General features: G+C 45.5%; 1 protein-coding gene across 1 annotated transcript in view; it reads left to right on the top strand.

Annotated features, from left to right (window-relative positions):
• Positions 1–24,226, top strand: part of LOC124553354 (pleckstrin homology domain-containing family G member 5-like) — a 181,818-nt gene that overhangs the window by 61,955 nt on the left and 95,637 nt on the right. Inside the window, exons 6-7 of the mRNA XM_047127228.1 lie at positions 3,571–3,681; positions 17,592–17,741. Coding sequence (XP_046983184.1) covers positions 3,571–3,681; positions 17,592–17,741 — 261 coding nt within the window. The remainder of the gene's footprint in view (positions 1–3,570; positions 3,682–17,591; positions 17,742–24,226) is intronic.

Below are 24,226 nucleotides of genomic sequence, written 5' to 3'. Positions count from 1 at the left end.
TCTATTCCTGTAGGTGTAAAAACGCCTGTACAATTTTTGAGTCTCAAAAATTTTCCAACAAAGAATGCCTCAAATAGCGGTATAGAGAATGTACATTTGCTGTGCATGATTTCAAGTATATTTTAAAGGCGTGTCAAATGTTTCTCTTGACCATTTTATTTGTCAATTTTAGGCAAATAATTTCACAAAACATTTGTTTTTGTTTATTCATTTATTTACCTTTTTATTTATGCTTCAAAGTTGCTGACAAGAATAGTAAACAGAAGAATGGAAAATAAAATTCAGCATCTGTTCGGTGACTGTCGACGTGGCTTTAGGAACGTCAAAGGAACCACAGGGGTTGATAACGCAGGCAAGGCACAAGAAGAATCGAGACACGTTCATAGGAATTGTTGATGTATAAGAATCGATAGACAATGTAAAGGTCTGGGAGACGTTCGAAATTCCAAGGAGAATAGGTGTGAGCTATAGAATGTAGAATGCTGCCGATGAATACCAGATTCGACAGGTAGCATTTCACATCTGCAGCCAGAAGACTTGTTTGTAATTAATACTTGTGTGTAGTGATAGACACACTAACATTCCGTGCGAATGAGTCTATAGATTAACGAAAATCGTATCAAAATCTCCACACTAGTTCCTGAGATTAGCCCAAACATACAGACAGAAAAACGTGGCAGGGGAGTTCTGTGTGATATATATATATATATATATATATATATATATCTTACAATTAGTATATTCTGTCTGTATGTTTGGGTTTATCTCAGGAAGCAGTATGGAATTTTGATACGGATTTCCCTCTTGCAATTAGTAATTGTGAAGGAAAAATAACAATAGAAGACCAAGAACGAAATGCTCACATCAAGATGACGTGAAACAGGGATGCGGTGTTTCGCCCCTACTGTTTCACCTGTGCAGTGAAGAAGCAATGACGGAAAGAAAAGAAAGCTTCAGCGGCATTAAAATTGAGGGTGAAAGGATATCAATGATAAGATTTGCTCATGACGTTGCTGTACTTAGTGAAGGTGAAGAAGAATTGCGAGATCGGGTGAATGGAATGAACACTGTAATGAGTACAGAATATGGATTAAGAGTAAACCGAAGAAAGACGAAAGCAGTGAGGAGTAGCACAAATGAGATTGGCGATGAAATTAACATAATAATTGACTATCGCAAAGTAGATGAAGTTAAGGAAGTCTGTAAGCTAGGCAGCAAAGTACCTCATGACGTCAGAGGGAGGGAGACATAAAATGCAGCGTAACACAAGCTGAAATGGCCTAGAGAAGTCTGCTGGTATCGAACATAGGCCATAATTTAACGAAGACGTTTTGGAGAACCTAAATTTGTAGCACAGCATTCTACGGTAGTGAATCATGGACTGTGATGAAAAGAAGGAACAGGGTGATAGGATGTCTGTTGAGATATCAGGGAACAATTTGCGTGATCATGAAGGGAGATGTAGAGGTTGAAACCTGTAGAGGAAGACGTAGGTTGCAAGTGGTACTCTGGTATGAAGAGGTTGACGCAGGGTAGGAATTTTTGATGGGCCGCCGTCTTGATTCTTGTATGTATTATATACGAGGGCTGTTCAATAAAGAATGATCATAATTTTTTATGGTCATAATTTTTCGGGCTAAAATTTAATCTTACGATATTCTGTTAGCTTGATGTGCAACAAATACGCCGTAGTAGTTTCATTGTTGGGACTCCTGTTTCCCGCCTGTGAGAGGCAGTCAATGTAAGACATGTTCAGTATCGCCTATCGCTGCAATGGATGTAACACGCGAGGAACAACATGTGGCTTTGAAATTTTGCTTTCATCTCAACAAATCTTTAGCTGAGGCATGTACAATGTTGCAGGAGGTCTATGGAGAGTCTGTTCTTCCCTGCAGCACAGCTCGAAGGTGGTTTAAAATGTTTAAAGAGGGAAGACAATCAATTTCAAAGGAACATGGACCCGGCGCTCTTACGGAAGAAAACATCAACACTGCTGCTTTCATTGTGAGAGAGGATCGACGAATTACCTTAAGATCGCTTTCTGAAGTACTGAACATTTCATTTGGTGCCACCCACACGTCGGTGACAGAAAAATTGCACATGACACGTCTTTGTGCGCGATGGGTTCTAAGACAGTCGATTCCCGAACAAAAGGACACTCGCGTGCAGGTCTGCATGCAGTTAAAGTTGATGTTAGAGGAAGATCCGGAGTTTCTTTCAAATGTAATCACTGCTGATGAAACTTGGCTACATCAGTTTGATTCTGAGAGCAAACAGCAAAGCTCAGTGTGGAAATCTGCTTCATCGCCAACCCCTAAAAAAGCAAAAGTGGTTGCTTCTGCTGGGAAAGTTATGGTCATCTCATTCTTCGATATTCGTGGAATGGTTTATCAGCATGCTGTACCATCACACATATCAGTAACTGGACAATACTACAGGGATGTCCTGAAAACATTCCAAGTCCACATCAGGCGCAAAAGACCACATTTCCGTGGAGTAGGCTGGATGCTGCACCAGGATAATGCGCGGCGGCATATTGCCAATGTTGTTGCTGAATACCTTGCAAAAATCGACGTGAAGTGCATCCGTCACCCTCCCTATAGTCCGGATTTAGCCCCGTGTGACTTTTTTCTGTTCCCTAACTCGAAGTAACGCCTTAGTGGGAGGCATTCAAAATGGTTCAAATGGCTCTGAGCACTATGGGACTCAACTGCTGTGGTCATCAGTCCCCGAGGCAGGATTCGAACCTGCGACCGTAGCAGCAGCGCGGCTCCGGCCTGGAGCACCTAGAACCGCACGGCCACCGCGGCCGGCTAGTGGGGGGCATTATCAATCATCAGAAGCAGTGGTGAAGGCTGCGGAGGCGATTTTGAAGGATTGAAGAACCTCTCAAAAAATGGTTTCCAGCACGTATTTGAGGACCAGCAGGAACGCTGGGGCAAGTGCGTCGCATTCATGGGAGACTACTTCGTGAAGGACCATCAAAATTATGAGGATGAGTAAAGGTATGTTGTCAAAAAAAAAAATATTATGATCATTGTTGAACAGCCCTCGTTTTATGCGTGTCTTCTTGTAGGTTAGACTTACATATCTGAGAATTTCGAACATCTTGCAGCATTTTACACACATGCGACGGAAGTGACTTGATTTTTGTCAAACCTCGCTTCCATTATCACCAGCCTCTCTGTCCTCCCCGGTAGCTGAGTGGTCAGCGTGACAGACTGTCAATCCTAAGGGCCTGGGTTCGATTCCCGGCTGGGTCGGAAATTTTCTCCGCTCAGGGACTGGGTGTTGTGTTGTCCTAATCATCATCATTTCATCCTCATCGACGCGCAGGTCGCCGAAGTGGCGTCAAATCGAAAGACCTGCACCAGGCGAGCGGTCTACCCGACGGGAGGCCCTAGCCACACGACATTTCCATTTACCAGCCTCTCTTGTGCCTTTGCCTTTCCTAAATCGAACAGGTTCCCAGCTTTACTCTTCATTCTTCTGTATATTATTCTGGGCAGTGACTTCTATGCAGGAGATCCTTTGGAGGCTAGTGCTAAGCAGAGTGTGTGCATGTTGCAGTTCCACGAGATCTTCCAGCCGTACACGCGCTACTGTGCGGAGCAGCTCAACTGCCAGGCCTACTGCCGGGAGATGTGCCGCAAGGACGAGCTGTTCGCCGCCTACCTGGCCGTGAGTACCTCCACACCTGTCTCACAGCACATCCACAGGGGTTGGGCAAAAGTGTGGAATAAAAAAAAATGGCTCTGAGCGCTATGGGACTTAACTTCTGAGGTCATCAGACCCCTAGAACTTAGAACTACTTAAACCTAACTAACCTAAGGACATCACACACATCCATGCCCGAGGCAGGATTCGAACCGGCGACCGTAGCGGTCGCGCGGTTCCAGTGTGCAATCGTCCCCACACAAAAGCAGATGCTAACCGAGCCAGCACTCCCGTACAGCAGGGTGGGGCAAATAAAAGTGGCCCGGAGAACAGAGATCCAGGATGGACAGCAGAGGAAAGGAAATATACTAAACTGAGTGCCGGTCTATGTGTCCGAGCGGTTCTAGGCGCTTCAGACTGCAACCGCGCTGCTGCTACAGTCGCAGGTTCGAGTCCTGCCTCGGGCACGGATGTGTGTGATGTCCTTAGGTTAGTTAGGTTTAAGCAGTTCTAAGTCTACAGGACTGATGACCTCATCTGTTAAGTTCCATAGTGCTCAGAGCCATTTCAAACATTTGAACTGACTATAGCAAATGTTGAAAGCGGCCACTATTCACCTCTTGGCTCTTTTGGTCACCTGGTCTCCAAGCTGTTGAAGGCAGATCGAGGTTGGACTGCCATAATTGCTACAGTTATTGGAGACTATGAGGGTTGTTACGATACACCTTAGACTTCAGGGCTCCCTACACAACTGACCATTAAAATTGCTACACCAAGAAGAAATGCAGATGATAAATGGGTATTCGTTGGACAAATATATTATACTGGAACTGACATGTGATTGCATTTTCACGCAATTTGGGTGCATAGATCCTGAGAAATCAGTACCCAGAACAACCACCTCTGGCCGTAATAACGGCCTCGATACGCCTGGGCATTGAGTCAAACAGAGCTTGGATGGCGTGTACAGGTACAGCTGCCCACGCAGCTTCAACACGATCCCACAGTTCATCTAGAGTAGTGACTGGCGTATTGTAATGAGCCAGTTGCTCGGCCACCATTGACCAGACGTTTTCAATTGGTGAGAGATCTGGAGAATGTGCTGGCCAGGGCAGCAGTCGAACATTTTCTGTATCCAGAAAGGCCCGTACAGGGCCTGCGACATGCAGTCTTGCATTATCCTGCTGAAATGTAGGGTTTTGCAGGGATCGAATGAAGGGTAGAGCCACGGGTCGTAACACATCTGAAATGTAACGTCCACTGTTCAAAGTGCCGTCAATGCGTACGAGAAGTGACCGAGGCGTGTAACCGATAGCACCCCATACCATCACGCCGGGTGATACGCCAGTACGGTGATGACGAATACACGCTTCCAATGTGCGTTCACCGCGATGTCGCCAAACACGGATGTGACCATCATGGTGCTGTAAACAGGACATGGATTCATCAGAAAAAATGACGTTTTGCCATTCGTGCACCCAGGTTCGTCGTCGAGTACACCATCGCAGGCGCTTCTGTCTGTGATGCAGCGTCAAGGGTAACCACAGCCACGGTCTCCAAGCAGATAGTCCATGCTGCTGCAAACATCTTCGAACTGTTCGTGCAGATGGTTGTTGTCTTTCAAACGTCCACATCTGTTGACTCAGTGATCGAGACGTGGCTGCACGATCCGTTACAGCCGTGCCGATAAGATGCCTGTCATCTCGACTGCTAGTGATACGAGGCCGTTGGGATCCAGCACGGCGTTCCGTATTACCCTGCTCAACCCACCGATTCCATATTCTGCTAACAGTCATTGGATCTCGACTAACGCGAGGAGCAATGTCGCGATACCATGAACCGGAATCGCGATAGGCTACAATCCGCCCTTTATCAAAGTCGGAAACGTGATGGTATGCATTTCCCCTTCCTTACACGAGGCATCACAACAACGTTTCACCAGGCAACGCCGGTCAACTGTTGTTTGTAAATGAGAAATCGGTTGGAAACTTTCCTCATGTCAGCACGTTGCCACCGGCACCAACCTTGTGTGAATGCCCTGTAAAGCTAATCACTTGCATATCACAGAATCTTCTTCCTGTCGGTTAAATTTCGGGTCTGTAGCACGTCATCTTAGTGGTGTAGCAGTTGTAATGGCCAGTAGTGTAATTGCACACTGACTGGGATCAGGTCACCTCTGCTAACTGCTCTGTCAGGTGTGAAGATTGTGCAAATGTGCTCGAAGGTTCGGCCAGCTGTACAGGCAGTTCCTCCATCCTGTTGGAAGTAACTGCAGGTCTTATTCTCCTCCGTTAGTAGTGTCACAGATGGTTTCAAAAAAAAAATGGCTCTGAGCACTATGCGACTTAACTTCTGAGGTCATCAGTCGCCTAGAACTTAGAACTAATTAAACCTAACTAACCTAAGGACATCACACACATCCATGCCCGAGGCAGGATTCGAACCTGCGACCGTAGCGGTCGCTCGGTTCCAGACTGCAGCGTCCAGAACCGCACGGCCACTCCGGCCGGCAGATGGTTTCAAAATGTTGGCAATGTAGTGTGACGAAGTCAGTGTCTGATGAAAGATAATGGGAGGAGTAATGCGGCTTGGAGACCCTGCACACCAAACCCAAACCATCTGATCGAGCAATGGTGTTTCGTGGAAGTTATGCGGATTCTCCGCTGCCCAAACTTGGGATTCTGTGAATGGACATAACCGCTCAGGTGAAACCAGGCTTCATCAGACAGATCCATGTCCAAGCCATTCATTGTTTTCTCAGTGAACAACCAGTCACAAAACTGCAGGCGCTCGCTAGGGGTGCACGTGCCAGTCCAGGTCGAGTATCCGTTCACACGATTGACGCGATATGCCGGTCTCTTGCGACAGGTGTCGGGTTGATTTGGTAGGACTCTGACGGATTTTCTGGTGACTTGCAGTCACATTTTCTGGTGTATGTGCACATTTCGGAATGGTGTTCGACTTGTTCAAAACAGATCCTGTACGACGCCATTTTCGGACTATATGTTGCATGGCGCTCTTTGCTCTCATTTTGACACCACTAAACTTCTCAGCAAACGACTGACCACACCGTTTCCACGACTTTGTTGTCACATAACTTCACACAGTGAACACCCTTGAGTACCATCATGCCCTTTGCACTGCTCCACTCACACTGACACAGCCTGCCCTAAGCTCTGAACCAGTGTCGGTCACCTGGTGAGCGTACATGTGGTGTCCGTGTCACATGGTGTGGGTATCTGCATACGTGCGCTTCCAATCATATCCACTCATGTGGGCCACTTTTATTTGTCCCACCGTGCACTTGACCATGGGCACCACCTGTGCAATGTGCTCAATACCTAGCAAGTGTCACCCACAGTGAGAAAAGTCGAAGCACAGTGATTTTGAATGTGGGCAAATTGTTGCAGCTGATATGGTGGGCGCTTTCATAAGCGCAGTAACCAAACTGTTTGGTGCTTCAAGAGGCACCGCATCAAACATTTATACCACATACAAGGAGAGCAGAAAAAGAACTTCTGCTAAGGTACAACAGTGAAACGTCGCCAGACTTTGGTGATGATTCTGGCAGCCATATGTGGTACTTCATGGCTTATGCAAACATTCAGACTTATCAGGTCCATCGTATGGTACACTGTTTGTTCTCCAATGATAGTGGTGGGTTCCAAGACGATTGAAATAGTCTCATCTCAGCTCCCCAGTACAGTCACCAAACTTCATTATTATATTAGTAATGTACTTTGGAGAGAAAGGTGTATGATATGTACCCACCTCCATCATCGTTGCCTAAACTTGTCAGTATCCTGCAGGAAGAATGCTGTAAGATACCCTCGAAAACTGTATACAACCTGTATTTATCCGTTCCAAGATGACTTGAAGCTTTTTTGAATGCCTTTGGTTTTCCTACACCATATTATGCATGCTAATATGTTGTGATTTTGATGTTTCCGCATTCTTGCCAACCCGCTGTATTTCTTACTGTAAGTACCACCACACACAAAACATATTCTGATGGCGGTCGTTAGTATGGGGTATGACCACCCCCCGCCTTTATGACTACTTGAACTCTGCTGGGAACACTTTCAGTGAGGGATCTGAATGTCTGTGGTGGAATGGCAGCCCATTCTTCCTCAGAGGTGAAACCGGAGAAGGTAGGGATGCTACACTTTGGGGTCTGGAGTGAAATCGATGTTCTAACTCATCCAAAGGTATTCCACTGGGTTTTGGCCAGGCAGGCCAGTCCATATCAGGAATGTTAATTGTCCATAAACCATTGCTTTGCTCATGCTAATTTATGACAGGGTGCATTGTCATGCTCATACAAAACAATAATCGAATCCCAACAGTCCCTCTACTTTTAGCAGTACACACTGCTGTAAAATGTAATGTTGTTCCACATTTCCCATTTCTTGAGCTCAATGAGAGAATCGCTGCCCAACCTCGAAAACCACCCACTTACCGTAACACCAGCTCCTCTGCACTTCACCGTTGGCACCGCACATGGTGCCAGGTAACATTCTCTATGCATTCAACAAACCCAAACAACTCCATCGGATTGCCACAAGGTGTAGCGCGATTCATCACCCCAAATCACTCGTTTCCAGTCATCCATTGTTCCAGTGACGTTGCTCTTCACACCACCTCAAGCGTCGCTTACCACTGACTATAGAAATGTGTGACTTACCAGGATCTGCTCGACCTCTGTACCAGGCTCTTTTGAACTCCCTAAGCACAGTCACTGTGCTAGCTGGACTGCTGGTAGCTCTTTGGAACAAGTGGTCCCTTCTGCTGATTTCGTGCGAGTTTTTACCACCACCCTCGACAGTGCTCGAAGGTCTCTGTCCGTCAGTACATGACAGGTCTCAGTTTCGCTGTGACTGTTCCTTCGCATTTCCACTTCACAGTCGCATCAGCAAGTCGACTTTTTCAGCCTTACATGGGATGAAATGTCCCTGATGGATTTGTTACTCAGGTGACAGCCAATGACTGTGTGAAACTCTCCCAGCATTGTGAATATTCTATGATGTTTCGGGATTGCAGCTGCACCGTGTTGATTTCTTGCAACAATATTTCAGCCAGCAACCATTACAGCCATCTTCAGGTGAGTGTCCGCCACTTTTTTTTCCTTTATTGTGATTTCATTCCCCTGGCCCCCATATGGGCAGAGGAGGGCTGGCAGTGGCACAATCCGCCACTCTTCAGCTGAGTGGCATTACAGTTAACTATAAAGAGGAAATGGTGCATAAAAAGGCGGAAAAAGGGGGACATAAAAATGTACATAATAAGTAGAGGCAATGGGGGTTAAAATATACACTGATATGGGGATGTTTATTGTGGGACAGTTAAAAAATCGGCAGAAAGTTAAAGACAGTTGTTTGGTAATGGAGAAAATAAAATACACTGGAGTCACATGCACAAGTTAAAATTCGGCCACAGTATAAAAACACACCGGAATGAGAGGCACTTAAAAAACCACTGTAAGTTATGGAGCACACAAAAAGAATAAAAAATGCCAGGAGGTACCTGCCAAGGGAGAGGCCTGATAGGAGGGGAGAGGAAGTGGGGAGGAGAGCTGGTGGGAGGAAAAGAAAAAGTTGGGGGTCGGGGGCTGCACCAAGGGACAGGAGACAGGTGGAGCAGGAGATGGAAGACAAGTCTGGAGGGAGCACAGAGACACAGAAGGGGGGGATGGGAAAGGGATGAGGGTGTAGGAGGGAGGAAAACTGCCGATGGGAAGGGAGGAGGAGGTGAAAGGGAGCCCTGTGAAGTAGGAGGGGGGAAGGTGGGGCTAGAGTTGGTAGGAGGGATAGATTTCAGGGCAAAGCTAATCATCCAGGAGGGGTAGGTGCTGGAAGTTGTGTTGGGAAAGGAGGTGGAGGGTGTGGAGATGGAGAGAGGGCGGGACACAAAAGTAAAGGCACGGAAACGCGTTGGAGCAGAGAGGATAGAAGGGGGCTCAAGCTGTTGACCACTGGTCTTGTGATCAGATGCTACCAACACTCCCTCTGCCCCCCTCTTTCTATTCTGTGGAGAATCGAACTCTCATGTACAAAACAGCTTCAGACTTCTGACTGCTTTAATAATGAGTTAATGTCGTAAATATTTGACATTAAACATGTAAGCAGCAAAAAATCTGAAAAAGATTAGAAATTATGTTTGAAATTTTTTGTAAGCCACAAAGAGCTCTCATTCTCAAATATAGAATGACTATTTTTTCCTTTTTTTGGTTCATCGTTCTTCTGACTGGTTTGATGTGCCCTGCCATGATTTCTTCTCCTGTGCCAACTTTCCACCTCAAGGTAGGACTTGCAATCTACATCCTTTCTTATTTCCTGGATGTATCCCAAAGTCTGACTTCCTTTACAGTTTTTGCCCTCTATGTTTCCCTCTAGTACCATGAATGTCACTCCCTTATGTCTTAACAGATGTCCTATCATCCTGTCCCTTCTCGCCAGCTGGAGTAGCCGAGCAGTTCTATGCGCTGCAGTCTGGAACCGCGCGACCGCTAAGGTCGCAGGTTCGAATCCTGCCTCAAGCATGGATGTGTGTGATGTCCTTAGGCTAGTTAGGCTTAAGTAGTTCTAAGCTCTAGGGGACTGATGACCTCAGTCCCATAGTGCTCAGAGCCATTTGTACCAATTGTCCCTTCTCCTTATCAGTGTTTTCCACATATTCCTTTCCTCATGCCTTACCTTATCAGTCCACCTAATTTTCAAAGCTTTGATTGTCTTCTTTTCTGGTTTTCCAACAGTCCATGTCTCACTACCATGCAATGCTGTGCTCCAAACGTATGTTCTCTGAAATTTCTTCCCCAAATCAAGATCTTTGTTTGATACTAGCAGACTTCTCTTCGCCAGGAATGCTGTTTTTGCCAGTGGTAGTCTGCCATTTATCTCTTCCTAGCTCCATCTGTAATGGGAAATTTTGTTCTCTAGGTAGCAGAATTCGTCTACTTCGTCATCCCCAGTTGTGATGTTAAGTTTCTCACTGTTCTCATTTCTGCTATTTCTCATTACTTTGCCGGCCAGTGTGGCCGTGCGGTTCAAGGCGCTGCAGTCTGAAACCGCGTGACCGCTACGGTCGCAGGTTTGAATCCTGCCTCAGGCACGGATGTATGTGAGGTCCTTAGGTTAGTTAGGTTTAAGTAGTTCTAAGTTCTAGGGGACTGATGACCTTATATGTTAAGTCCCATAGTGCTCAGAGCCATTTGAACCATTTCTCATTACTTTTGTCTTTCTTCGATTTACTCTCAACCCTCTATTCTGTACTCAATACACTGCTCATTCATTCAACAGATCCTGTAGTTCTTCAGTTTCACTGAGGATAGTAGTATCAGCGAATCTTATCATTGATATCCTTTTACCTTGAATTTTAATTCCACTCTTGAAACTTTCTTTTATTTGCGTCATTCCTTCTTCGATGTATAGACTGTGAACAGTAGGAGCGAAACACTACAACCCTTTCTTACACCCTTTTTGTTGCTCGCTTTTGGTTCTTGTACATATTATTTATTACCTGCCTTTCCCTATAGCTTATTTCTATTTTTCTTAGGATTTCATTTGCACCATTGAACACTGTCGAACGTTTTTCGCAGGTCGACAAATCCAATCAATGTCTCTCGATTTTTCTTCAGTCTTACTTCATTATCATCCGCAATGTCAGAACTGCCTCTCTGATCGTCATCAGTCACATCCTCAGTTATCTTTTCCATTCTTCTCTACATTACTCTTGCCAGCAATTTGGATGCATGAGCTGTTTAACTGATTCTGCGATTACTCTCGCACTTGTCAGCTCTTGCAGTCTTCGGAGTTATGTGGGTGATATTTCTCCGAAAGTCAGGTGTTATTTCGCCAGACTCGTACAGTCTAGACACCAACGTCAACTTTGTTGCCACTTCCTTTTGGTAATTCCGATGGACTTTTATTGATCCATTCTCTCGTATTTGATCTTAAGTCTACTAGACCTCTTTTGAATTCTGATACTAGACGCTTATCTCTTCTACATCATCTCCAGTTTCTTCTTCTATTCAGTCATCAGAGAAGTCTTCCACCTCACAGAGGCCTTCAGTGTCCTCCTACCACCTGTCCGCTCTCTGCTGTGCATTTAACAGTGGAATTCCCATTTCACTCTTAAGGTTAATATCCTTGCTTTTAATTTCACCGAAGGTTGTTTTGAGTTTTCTATATGCTGAGTCAGTCCTTCTGACAGTCATTTCATTTTCGATTTCTTCACGTTTTTCACGCTGCCATTTCGCCTTAGCTTCCATGAACTTCCTATTTGTTTCATTGCTAAGTGTATAGTGTGCCTAATTTGCGCACCATAAGTTACGCTACCTGGAGAAATATACACACTTTCTGTAGTACCTGTCTTGCTGTGTGACGCCTTTAACGTAACACTATACCTGTTATTCAGTGCTGAGTATTGTGCACCTGTTTGGATGAATAGTCATCATACAAGGCTTGTTGATACCCAGCTGAATACGACAATGCGCATAATATCTGGCACAATCAGATCTACTCCAGTTTATTGGCTTCCACTGTTAACCGGTATAATGCCTCCTGATCTACGCAGATGTACTGCCCTTATGAGAGAATTCCACAAGATCTCCAGGAATTCTAACCTACCCGTGCATAGCGACCTGCCACTTTTAAATCGCAAGAGACTGAAATCACGTCATCCAACTCTGTGCGATGCTGCTGACATGGTTGCTAAGAATTTCAAACCTCTTGAAGAATGGAAAGGTCGGTGGGAAGCAGTGACATATGTGCACCTGCATAACATCTTCTCAGGTGCTAAACTTCCAAGTGGATTCGACTTACCACGCAAGACGTGGTCTACTCTCAACAGAATCCGTACCAGCCATGGGCGATGCAGGGATGCTCTCTTTAAGTGGAACAAGCTGCCTGATGCAGCTTGTGACTGCGGGGCTCCATACCAGACTGTTCACCACATTGTCAGTGAATGCAGGATTCGAGCCTATCACGGCGCCAAAGAGGACTTCCTGCTAGCAACTCCAGATGCAGTGCGCTGGATTGAAGGACTGGATATTCAGTTCTAAAGACAAACTTAAGTTTCTTGTGTGTCAATATGTACATATGTATATGTAATTTCATGATATGTCTGTATTAGCCATACGCTAAATAAATAAGTAGAGTATGACATCACATTACATTTCTAAATTCGGACAGTAATAATATGAAATTTTGAAAATAAAATTTTTATTGTCCCTGGAAGCTTCTGGATAGACACCGTGCTGTTGGGTCTGTGCACCGTAAATGTTTGTACAGGGTGGCGCACGAAATGTGTTACCATTTTGTTTTTGAATATAAACTTTATTGTCAATACAATCTGAAAGAAATATGTACTACAATGAAGAGCCGTCCATGGAGATTTGTTCTAACACAGCACATGCTCAATATGTTCACCATTTCGTTTCCTAACTTCCTTCAAACGAACACTGAAGTTAGTGACTACCCTACGGCACATGTCTTCCGTAATTTCACTGCAAGTCCTCTGAGCTCCATTAAATCACGTGGACGTTCCCCGAAATTTTTTTCCTTTAGGTACCCCCAAAGAACAAACTCACATGGATTGAGGTCTGGACTATTGGGAGCCCAATTTTGTCCGTCATTGAAGTGACCTGGAAACCTGAGTGAAATGATCCGCATGTCGAAATACTCGTGTAAAAACTCCAACACAGTGTTTGCAGTATGTGGCCTTGTTCCATCTTGCACGAACCACTGCGTGTCGAAAGGCAAGGCAGTAGAAAGAAACTGTGGAATGAAGCTATTGCGTGGCATGCTCAAATAACGCTCGCTGTTCGCAGTTTCTTCAAAGAAAAAGGGTCCAATAAGTCCGTGACTGGAAATTGCCGCCCACACTGTAATCCTCGGAGCTTAATGTTGTCGTTCGTGAAGAACTTGTGGGTTTTCAGTGGCCCAAAAGCGTACATTTTGTTTGTTAACCACACCGTCTAAATGAAAATGCGCCTCGTCTGAAAACCAAACGTTGTTGAGAGTCTCTTCCCTATCCTCTGCCCACTGAGCAAACTGTAGTCTCTGCTGCTTGTGTTCTTCAGTGAGCTTCTGTGCACAGGTCATCTTGTATGGGCACATATGGAGGTCACTTCTAAGAATGCGTTGAACGGAGCGTCTGGATATTCCCAGTTGCACTGCTGCCTTTCCACACGATTTCCCGAGACTTCTCTGTACAGCAACTCGTACCGCTTCAGTATTCTCCGGCGAACAAACAGGCTTAGGCCGAGGTCGCTTCCAATACTGTTCCTTTCTGTACAAATTTATCGTACAATCTGTGGGTGGTCTTCTTACAAGGGACCCATCGTGTGTTAAACTGTTGTCGAAAACGCCTCTGAGTCACAAGGCTTTTCGTTTCATGAAAAAGTAACACAATTGCCGATCGTTGTTGTGTCGTCAGTCTTCCATTGTCAGCCATTGCTGCTCACTAGTGTCCTAGCGGCAGTATCGTGAATTACACGTCATTTCGTAACTCATTTGTTTCTCCAAGCTCTGCTGGTACTGCTGTAGAGATCCCAGCGGGATATCTAATGTGCGTCGTAAATTGTGAAAGAAACAACTGGTAACACATTTTGTGCGCCACCCTGTATTTATCGGTTTCTTTCTCTTTGTTATGCACTGAAGTGACAAAAGTCATCACATACCTCCCAACATTGGTCAGGGGACCAGTGACCCTATCAGTTTGATCCCTTAGGAATTCACACACACAAACCGGTTGGACGTCCTTCTCCCCGGCTTACTGCAGCATCTCGGCATGGCATGGACTCAACATGTCGTTGGAAGTCCCTAGTACAAACATACAGCCATGCACTGTCAGTGCAAGATTATTTTTTTGCACGAACTGAACTCTCGATTATGTCCCATAAGTATTCGATGGGGTTCACGTCGAACGACCAGGCTGATTGTACCATTCGCTCGAATTGTCCAGCATGTTCTTCAAACCTATGGCAAACAGTCATGTCCCAATGACACACCATTGTTGCTTGTTAACATGAAGGCCATGAGAGGCTGCAAATGGCCTCCAAGTAGGCAAAAATAACTGAGTCAGTGTCACCAGAGGACCTGGTCCATTCCACATCAACACAGTCCACACCAAGATGGAGCCACCACCTTGTTACACAGTGCCTTGTTGATAACTTGTGTCCACGGCTTCGTGTGGTCTACGCCATATTCGAACCCTGCCATCAGCTCTTAGTAATTGAAATCTGGACTCATCTGCCCAATCGTGTAGTGTCCAAGTGATATGGTCATGAACCCAGGAGAGGTGTATCAGACGATGTGGTACTGTAAGCAAAGGCACGTGTTGGTCGTCTGCTGCCATAGCCCATTAACGCCAAATTGTCCACCTGCTTAGCTGGGTGGTAACGTGCTCGCCTCCCATGCAAGCGGGCCCGGGTTCGATTCCTGGCTGGGTTGGAGATTTTCTCCGCTCGTGGACTGGGTGTTGTGCTGTCCTCATCATCATTTCATCCTCATCACCGGCGCGCAAATCACATAATGTGGCGTCGAATGAAATAAGACTTGCACTTGATGGCTGAACTTCCCGGAATAGCCGGTTCTAGGCGCTTCTAGGCGCTTCAGTCTGGAACCGCGTGACCGCTATGGTCGCAGGTTCGAATCCTGCCTCGGGCATGGATGTGTGTGATGTCCTTAGGTTAGTTGGGTTTAAGTAGTTCTACGTTCTAGGGGACTGATGACCACAGATGTTAAGTCCCATAGTGCTCAGAGCCATTTGAACCATTTTTTTTCCCAGAATAGGGGCCTCCCGGCCAATGATGCCCTACGCTCATTTCCATTTCAACGTCAAATTTGACAGCACCGTTTGCCGCACGTTCCACGATATTTCTATGTTTATTATGTTTATTTCACGCAATGTTGCTTGTCTTTCAGTTTTGACAACTCTACGCAAACGCCGCTGCTCTCAGTCGTTAAGTAAAGGCAATCGGCCACTGTATTGTCCGTGGTGAGAGGTAATGCCTGAAATGTGGTATTCTCAGCACACACTTGACGCTGTCGATCTTGGAATATTGAACTACCACTCCACATTCAAAGTCTAATAATTCCTGTCATGCTGCCATAATGGTGCGGGAAACCTTTCCACGCGAATCACTTGAGTGCGAGTGACAGCTTTCCAATGGAACTGCCCTTTTATGCCTTGTTTGTTCGATACTACCGCCATCTGCATATGTGCATATCACACTCCCATGACGTTTGCCTGTGTAGTATAGGCCTGATCTCCCACGTATCCACATATTTACAGAGTTCCCACATATTATACGGAACAGAAATGAGGATCAAGTCTTTTTCGACTTCCTTAGGATCATCTTTCTATGGATGAATATGTATGTTATCGTGTCCACTATAACTATCCGGGCTGTTATGCCGTGGTCGGTTGATGAATTTTGTCTCAATTCCCAACGTTTCGTCTCCGACTGCGGGAGACATCTTCAAGGGGGTCCGTAGCTCGATGGAGGGTCCAACACTGCCACTGCCTCGCTACTGACTGCCGCCAAATTCCGTGTCCGCGCGCTCCCACGCCGAGGCGTGACGTCACGTGTTTTGGAGACGTCAGTGCAATTGGCCGCTGTCCGCTGCCGTCGATTGGGCCATTCAGTATATCGCAAACCCACGCACACGGACAGTTATTTGCACCGGGATTCGAACCACCGCCCACAACAGAAGCGGGGTGTTATCAAGACGTTAGCGGACAGAGCTAGAAATATTTGTGACCCCGACTTGCTCGACGCTGAGATGGAACATCTCCACAATGTACTAATGAAGAACGGATACTCGTCCGCCTAAATAAAACGTGCGTTGAGACAGCCACGCAGAAACCATAGTGACGTACAGGCTACTGCAAAATCTAAGGTTTTCCTGCCGTTTGTTAAAAATGTAACGGAAAGAATAGGGAGGATCTTGACGAAGCGGAATATTACCGTAATTTACAAGCCCACCTGGAAGATACAGGAATGCCTTAAGCCTGGCAAGGACGCTCGCAAACCATTGGAAAAAGCTGGTGTGTATAGGATCCCATGCAGCTGTGGAGATGTTCATGTGGATACCACCAAAAGAACTGTTTCTAAACGTTTGGAAGAGCACAAGGGCAATCGTAGAAGAGGAGAAACAGAACGATCAGCTGTTGCGGAGCGTGCTTTCCAGCCAGGGAACCACCATATTCGTTTCGAGGAGACGCAAGTCCTAGCGGCCACAAGCGCATATTACGAAAGGCTCTACAGGGAGGCAATCGAAATCGCTAAACACCCTAATAATTTCAGCCGAAAGGAGGAGGGCGTGAAATTAAACGGTATATGGATGCGGGTGTTGAAGAAGATGTGTACCACCCGTCCACTACTGGGTGATGGCAACGGCGGAAGAATATCCGTTCTCCATTAGTTCATTGTGGAGATGTTCCATCTCAGCGTCGAGCAACTCGGGGTCACAAATATTTCTAGCTCTGTCCGCTAACGTCTTGATAACACCCCGCTCTGTTGTGGGCGGTGGTTCGAATACCGGTGCAAATAACGGTCCGTGTGCGTGGGTTTGCGATATACTGAATGGCCCAATCGACGGCAGCGGACAGCGACCAATTGCACTAACGTCTCCAAAACACGTGACGTCACGCCTCGGCGTGGGAGCGCACGGACACGGAATTTGGCGGCAGTCAGTAGCGAGCCAGTGGGTGTGTTGGACCTTCCATCGAGCTACGGACCCCCTTGAAGATGTCTCCCGCAGTCGGAGACGAAACGTTGGGAATTGAGACAAAACTCATCAACTGACCATGGCATAACAGCCCAGATAATTATAATGGACATGATATTTCCGGCCATGAAAGTCTACATTTTAGTATGTATGTTATGTTCTGTGAGTGGAGCTGTATTTTATTTTTATTTCGCTTTCCAGTGGTGTGAGGCGCAGCCAGCATGCGGCCGCTTGAGGTTGGCAGACCTGCTGGTGAAGCCGATGCAGCGCCTTACCAGATACTCTCTGCTGCTCAGGGCGGTGCTCCGGCACACCGACGACGAGCACCATGCCACCGCCCTCGCTCGGATGGTGAGTACTGTGAAAGATGGTCGAGAAAATCCAAAAATGGGGCCTCAAGCATGTCTATGCTCTACCCATGTTGGATGGTGCACATCTTGGCAGAGTCATGATCCATGATCCAGATAATACTCGAGCTTTTGATGTCAGTGTCGTTGCCCAGGTGTCACACAAACACCAGACCACCACACAGGCCTGACTGGTGAGTACTGTGAGAGGTGATTGGAGGGGCGGAGGGGGGGGGGGGGGCAGAGCGTTCATAATAGATGTCTGCTGCATATCTGTTGAATGGTGCATGACTTGGCAGAGTCATGATCTGTATAAATCTGAAGGTCTTGATTCAGGGTGGTTCCTCAGGTGACGAGCACCACAGCACAGATATGACATGGATGGCGAGTGCTAAGCAGCCTGAAGACATTCCAAAGTAGGGGAAAGGGAAATACATCCTTGCAGCTTTGTGCTGCAGCAGCAAAATGAGGGCTGCAGTGGTGTTTCTGGTCAGATGCTGACAGACCTCCAGTGCACGTGTAATGAGCCAGCCAACTCCATGGAATGTCAGGTGTGCAATATGCAACCGCCTGGGACTCGGACCCAGAACTCATTCTAGATGCCCAGAGATCAGATGAAGTCAGCCTAGAGGTGACCCCCTTTCAATGGCCCCAGCATGAGCCATAGATGCAATGGATATAGCAGGGTTCCATAGACCAGCCCTAGTGGATGATGTAGCTAGTTGTGATTAAACCAGCTGGCCTACATCGTGGGATTGTCAACTGGCACGGAATATGTCTCGGTGTAGGTGTCAGCTGAAGATAAGGTACCAGTAGGGTACAAGTGATGAACATGTATAGTTGCTTGACCTGCATTTTTTGTGGCAGGGCATGCCTTCTTCTCATGTAGTTGACCAAGATGGCTCAGTGTTGGACCACTTCATGAGGTAATTTGGCTCACCATTGCAGACCTGGCCACAGCTTGTGAAGTCTATACCAAGGTTTTTATTCAAACATATAATACAATTAAACAAATGTGGTGTCTGTTCTTTTGGACATATCTGCAAGAACAGACACCATGCGGAATTACCGAGCGAGGTGGCGCAGTGGTAAGACACTGGACTCGCATTCGGGAGGACGACGGTTCAATCCCGCGTCCGGCCATCCTGATTTAGGTTTTCCGTGATTTCCCTAAATCACTCCAGGCAAATGCCGGGATGGTTCCTCTGAAAGGGCACGGCCGACTTCCTTCCCCATCCTTCCCCAATCCGATGAGACCGATGACCACGCTGTCTGGTCTCCTTCCCCAAAACCAACCAACCATGCGGAATCTGCAGCTGTGATATATATCACGTAAACTGAAGATGGAGGGGGGAGAAAGGAAAGGAATTATTGATGACAGCTGCATCGGATCTTTACACGGAATCAGTAGTGACGAATTAACATGTGTACCAGACCAGGATTCAAACCCAGGATCTCCTGCTTATAGGCAGTCGCATTAGCCATTTGGAACCAGAGTATATCACAACTGGACGGACTACCCCGAGACACCCCTTGGCGAACCCACATTCCTACCCAGCTGCGGATTCCATGTGGTGTCTGACACCATGTATTCAAATAACTGATTTGCGTTGAGGGCAATGATTCAACCATCTTCAATATGGATTAAGTCCAACCTCCTGTGGGACTCTCAAAGTAGTGAGCATGACGGACATTGATGGGGGCGGCACCGCGCGGGTTTAGCCGTGCTGCCTAAGGTGCTGTAGTCATGGACTGTTCGGCTGATCCCGGTGGAGGTTCGAGTCCTCCCTCGGGCATGGGTGTGTGTGTGTTTGTCCTTAGGATAATTTAGGTTAAATAGTCTGTAGGCTTAGGGACTGGTGACCTAGAATTAGGGTTTGTCACGTAAATATGGATCTTGCAGAGCTCACAATCGACAAACCCTAATTCTAGGGCTATATTTCATTTTTGACAAATGGGTCTATGCCGACAATTGTAAAAACGGCGATGGTACATTAGTCCTTACTAATGTAAAATTGCTACCTTCTGAAGAAGACAAATTTATGTTTGTCGAAACCTACGTAAAGAATTTCTTTATCCATTGCAACTGGTCGGCTGTTTATAATTTTATTACGTGAAACCGTTGCTGTTGTGCAGCTATGTTTAAAATATTGCATTCCACTGTCATAGATATCAGAACACTTTTCACTTATAACTCCCGAATCGTTCGTTTCGGTACAAGGGACCTTAACTCAAACTGAAACACTTATTCGTCTCCATCGTCCTAGAAAACTTATAACATCATCACGGAATCACTATATATATATATATATATATACAGGGTGAGTCACCTAACATTACCGCTGGATGTATTTCGTAAACCACATCAAATACTGACGAATCCATTCCACAGACCGAACGTGAGGAGAGGGGCTAGTGTAATTGGTTAATACAAACCATAAAAAAATGCACGGAAGTATGTTTTTTAACACAAACCTACGTTTTTTTAAATGGAACCCCGTTAGTTTTGTTAGCACATCTGAACATATAAACAAATACGTAATCAGTGCCGTTTGTTGCATTGTAAAATGTTAATTAGATCCGGAGATATTGTAACCTAAAGTTGACGCTTGAGTACCACTCCTCCGCTGTTCGATCGTTTGTACCGGAGAGCACCGATTTACGTAGGGATCCAAAGGGAACGGTGATGGACCTTAGGTACAGAAGAGACTGGAACAGCACATTACGTCCACATGCTAACATCTTTTTATTGGTCTTTTTCACTGACGCACATGTACATTACCATGAGGGGTGAGGTACACGTTCACACGTGGTTTCCGTTTTCAATTACGGAGTGGAATAGAGTGTGTCCCGACATGTCAGGCCAATAGATGTTCAATGTTTACGTAATATATGTTAGGTTAGGAGCGTGGAATGTCAGATCCCTTAATCGGGCAGGTAGGTTAGAAAATTTAAAAAGGGAAATGGATAGGTTAAAGTTAGATATAGTGGGAATTAGTGAAGTTCGGTGGCAGGAGGAACAAGACTTTTGGTCAGGTGATTACAGGGTTATAAATACAAAATCAAATAAGGGTAATGCAGGAGTAGGTTTAATAATGAATAAAAAAATAGGAGTGCGGGTTAGCTACTACAAACAGCATAGTGAACGCATTATTGTGGCCAAGATAGACACAAAGCCCATGCCTACTACAGTAGTACAAGTTTATATGCCAACTAGCTCTGCAGATGATGAAGAAATTGATGAAATGTATGACGAGATAAAAGAAATTATTCAGGTAGTGAAGGGAGACGAAAATTTAACAGTCATGGGTGACTGGAATTCGTCAGTAGGAAAAGGGAGAGAAGGAAACGTAGTAGGTGAATATGGATTGGGGGGAAGAAATGAAAGAGGAAGCCGCCTTGTAGAATTTTGCGCAGAGCATAACTTAATCATAGCTAACACTTGGTTCAAGAATCATGAAAGAAGGTTGTATACCTGGAAGAATCCTGGAGATACTGAAAGGTATCAGATAGATTACATAATGGTAAGACAGAGATTTAGGAACCAGGTTTTAAATTGTAAGACATTTCCAGGGGCAGATGTGGATTCGGACCACAATCTATTGGTTATGAACTCCAGATTGAAACTGCAAAAAGGCGGGAATTTAAGGAGATGGGACCTGGATAAACTGAAAGAACCATTTGTACGGAGTTTCAGGGAGAGCATAAGGGAACAATTGACAGGAATGGGGGAAAGAAATACAGTAGAAGAAGAATGGGTAGCTCTGAGGGATGAAGTAGTGAAGGCAGCAGAGGATCAAGTAAGTAAAAAGACGAGGGCTAATAGAAATCCTTGGGTAACAGAAGAAATATTGAATTTAATTGATGAAAGGAGAAAATATAAAAATGCAGTAAATGAAGCAGGCAAAAAGGAATACAAACGTCTCAAAAATGAGATTGACAGGAAGTGCAAAATGGCTAAGCAGGGATGGCTAAGGTACAAATGTAAGGATGTAGAGGCTTGTCTCACTAGGGGTAAGATAGATACTGCCTACAGGAAAATTAAAGAGGCCTTTGGAGAGAAGAGAACCACTTGTATGATTATCAAGAGCTCAGATGGCAACCCAGTTCTAAGCAAAGAAAGGAAGGCACAAAGGTCGAAGGAGTATATAGAGGGTTTATACAAGGGCGATGTACTTGAGGACAATATTATGGAAATCGAAGAGGATGTAGATGAAGATGAAATGGGATATAAGATACTGCGTGACGAGTTTGACAGAGCACTGAAAGACCTGAGTCGAAACAAGGCCCCGGGAGTAGACAACATTCCATCAGAACTACTGATGGCCTTGGGAGAGCCAGTCATGACAAAACTCTACCATCTGGTGAGCATGATGTATGAGACAGGCGAGATACCCACAGACTTCAAGAAGAATATAATAATTCCCATCCCAAAGAAAGCAGGTGTTGACAGATGTGAAAATTACAGAACTATCAGTTTAATAAGTCACAGCTGCAAAATACTAACGCGAATTCTTTACAGACGAATGGAAAAAATGGTAGAAGCGGACCTCGGAGAGGATCAGTTTGGATTCCGTAGAAATGTTGGAACACGTGAGGCAATACTAACCTTACGACTTATCTTAGAAGAAAGATCAAGAAAAGGCAAACCTACGTTTCTATCATTTGTAGACTTAGAGAAAGCTTTTGACAACGTTAACTGGAATACTCTTTTTCAAATTCTGAAGGTGGCAGGGGTAAAATACAGGGAGCGAAAGGCTATTTACAATTTGTACAGAAACCAGATGGCAGTTATAAGAGTCGAGGGGCATGAAAGGGAAGCAGTGGTTGGGAAAGGAGTGAGACAGGGTTGTAGCCTCTCCACGATGTTATTCAATCTGTATATTGAGCAAGCAGTAAAGGAAACAAAAGAAAAATTCGGAGTAGGTATTAAAATTCATGGAGAAGGAGTAAAAACTTTGAGGTTTTCCGATGACATTGTAATTCTGTCAGAGACAGCAAAGGACTTGGAAGAGCAGTTGAACGGAATGGACAGTGTCTTGAAAGGAGGATATAAGATGAACATCAACAAAAGCAAAACGAGGATAGTGGAATGTAGTTAAATTAAATCGGGTGATGCTGAGGGGTTAGATTAGGAAATGAGACACTTAAAGTGGTAAAGGAGTTTTGCTATTTAGGGAGTAAAATAACTGATGATGGTCGAATTAGAGAGGATATAAAATGTAGACTGGCAATGGCAAGGAAATCGTTTCTGAAGAAGAGAAATTTGTTAACATCGAGTATAGATTTAAGTGTCAGGAAGTCGTTTCTGAAAGTATTTGTATGGAGTGTAGCCATGTATGGAAGTGAAACATGGACGATAACCAGTTTGGACAAGAAGAGAATAGAAGCTTTCGAAATGTGGTGCTACAGAAGAATGCTGAAGATAAGGTGGGTAGATCACGTAACTAGTGAGGAGGTATTGAACAGGATTGGGGAGAAGAGAAGTTTGTGGCACAACTTGACTAGAAGAAGGGATCGGTTGGCAGGACATGTTCTGAGGCATCAAGGGATCACAAATTTAGCATTGGAGGGCAGCGTGGTGGGTAAAAATCGTAGAGGGAGACCAAGAGATGAATACACTAAGCAGATTCAGAAGGATGTAGGTTGCAGTAGGTACTGGGAGATGAAGGAGCTTGCACAGGATATGGTAGCATGGAGAGCTGCATCAAACCAATCCCAGGACTGAAGATCACAACAACAACAACAACGTTAGGTGACCCATCCTGTATAGAAGTTCACAGTGTATATATATAGATATATATTCACAGTATATCTATATGTATATATGTGTATATATATTGCCTCCAGCACTACTTCAGACATTAATCGAGTCCATGCCACGTCGGGTTGCGTCACTTCTGCGTGTCCACGAGGGCCCTACACGATATTAGGCAGGCATACCAATTTCTTTGGCTATATATATATATATATATTCAACGAAACATCATCGATTTGGGCTTTCGGGGCCAAAGGCCCACTCGTGTACGTTTGATGACACAAAGCTTTAAGCCTCGCCTGGGCCCATGAATACCGACGATGGACTGTTGATGACTGGAATTATGTTGCCTGGTCAGACGAGTCTCGTTTCAAATCGCATCGAGCGTATAAACGTGTACGGGTATGGAGACAACTTCATGAATCTGTGGACCCTGCATGTCAGCAGGGGACTGTTCAAACTGGTGCAGGCTCTGTAATGGTGTGGGTCGTATGCTGTTGGAGTGATTTGTGACCCCTGATACGTCTAGATGCGTCCCTGACAGGTGACACGTATATAAGCATCCTGTCTGATCACCTGCATCCATTCCTGTCCATTGTGCATTCCGATGGACTTGTGCAATTCCAGCAGGACAATGCGACACCCCACACGTCCAGAACTGGTACAGAGTGGCTCCAGGAACACTCTCCTGAGTTTAAACACTCTCACTGGCCACCAAACGTCCCAGACAC

Source organism: Schistocerca americana, chromosome 11 (genome assembly GCF_021461395.2).
Source record: "Schistocerca americana isolate TAMUIC-IGC-003095 chromosome 11, iqSchAmer2.1, whole genome shotgun sequence".
NCBI lineage: Eukaryota > Metazoa > Arthropoda > Insecta > Orthoptera > Acrididae > Schistocerca > Schistocerca americana.
Note: the sequence above shows the minus strand (reverse complement) of the source record. Positions and strands in the feature narration are given on the sequence as shown.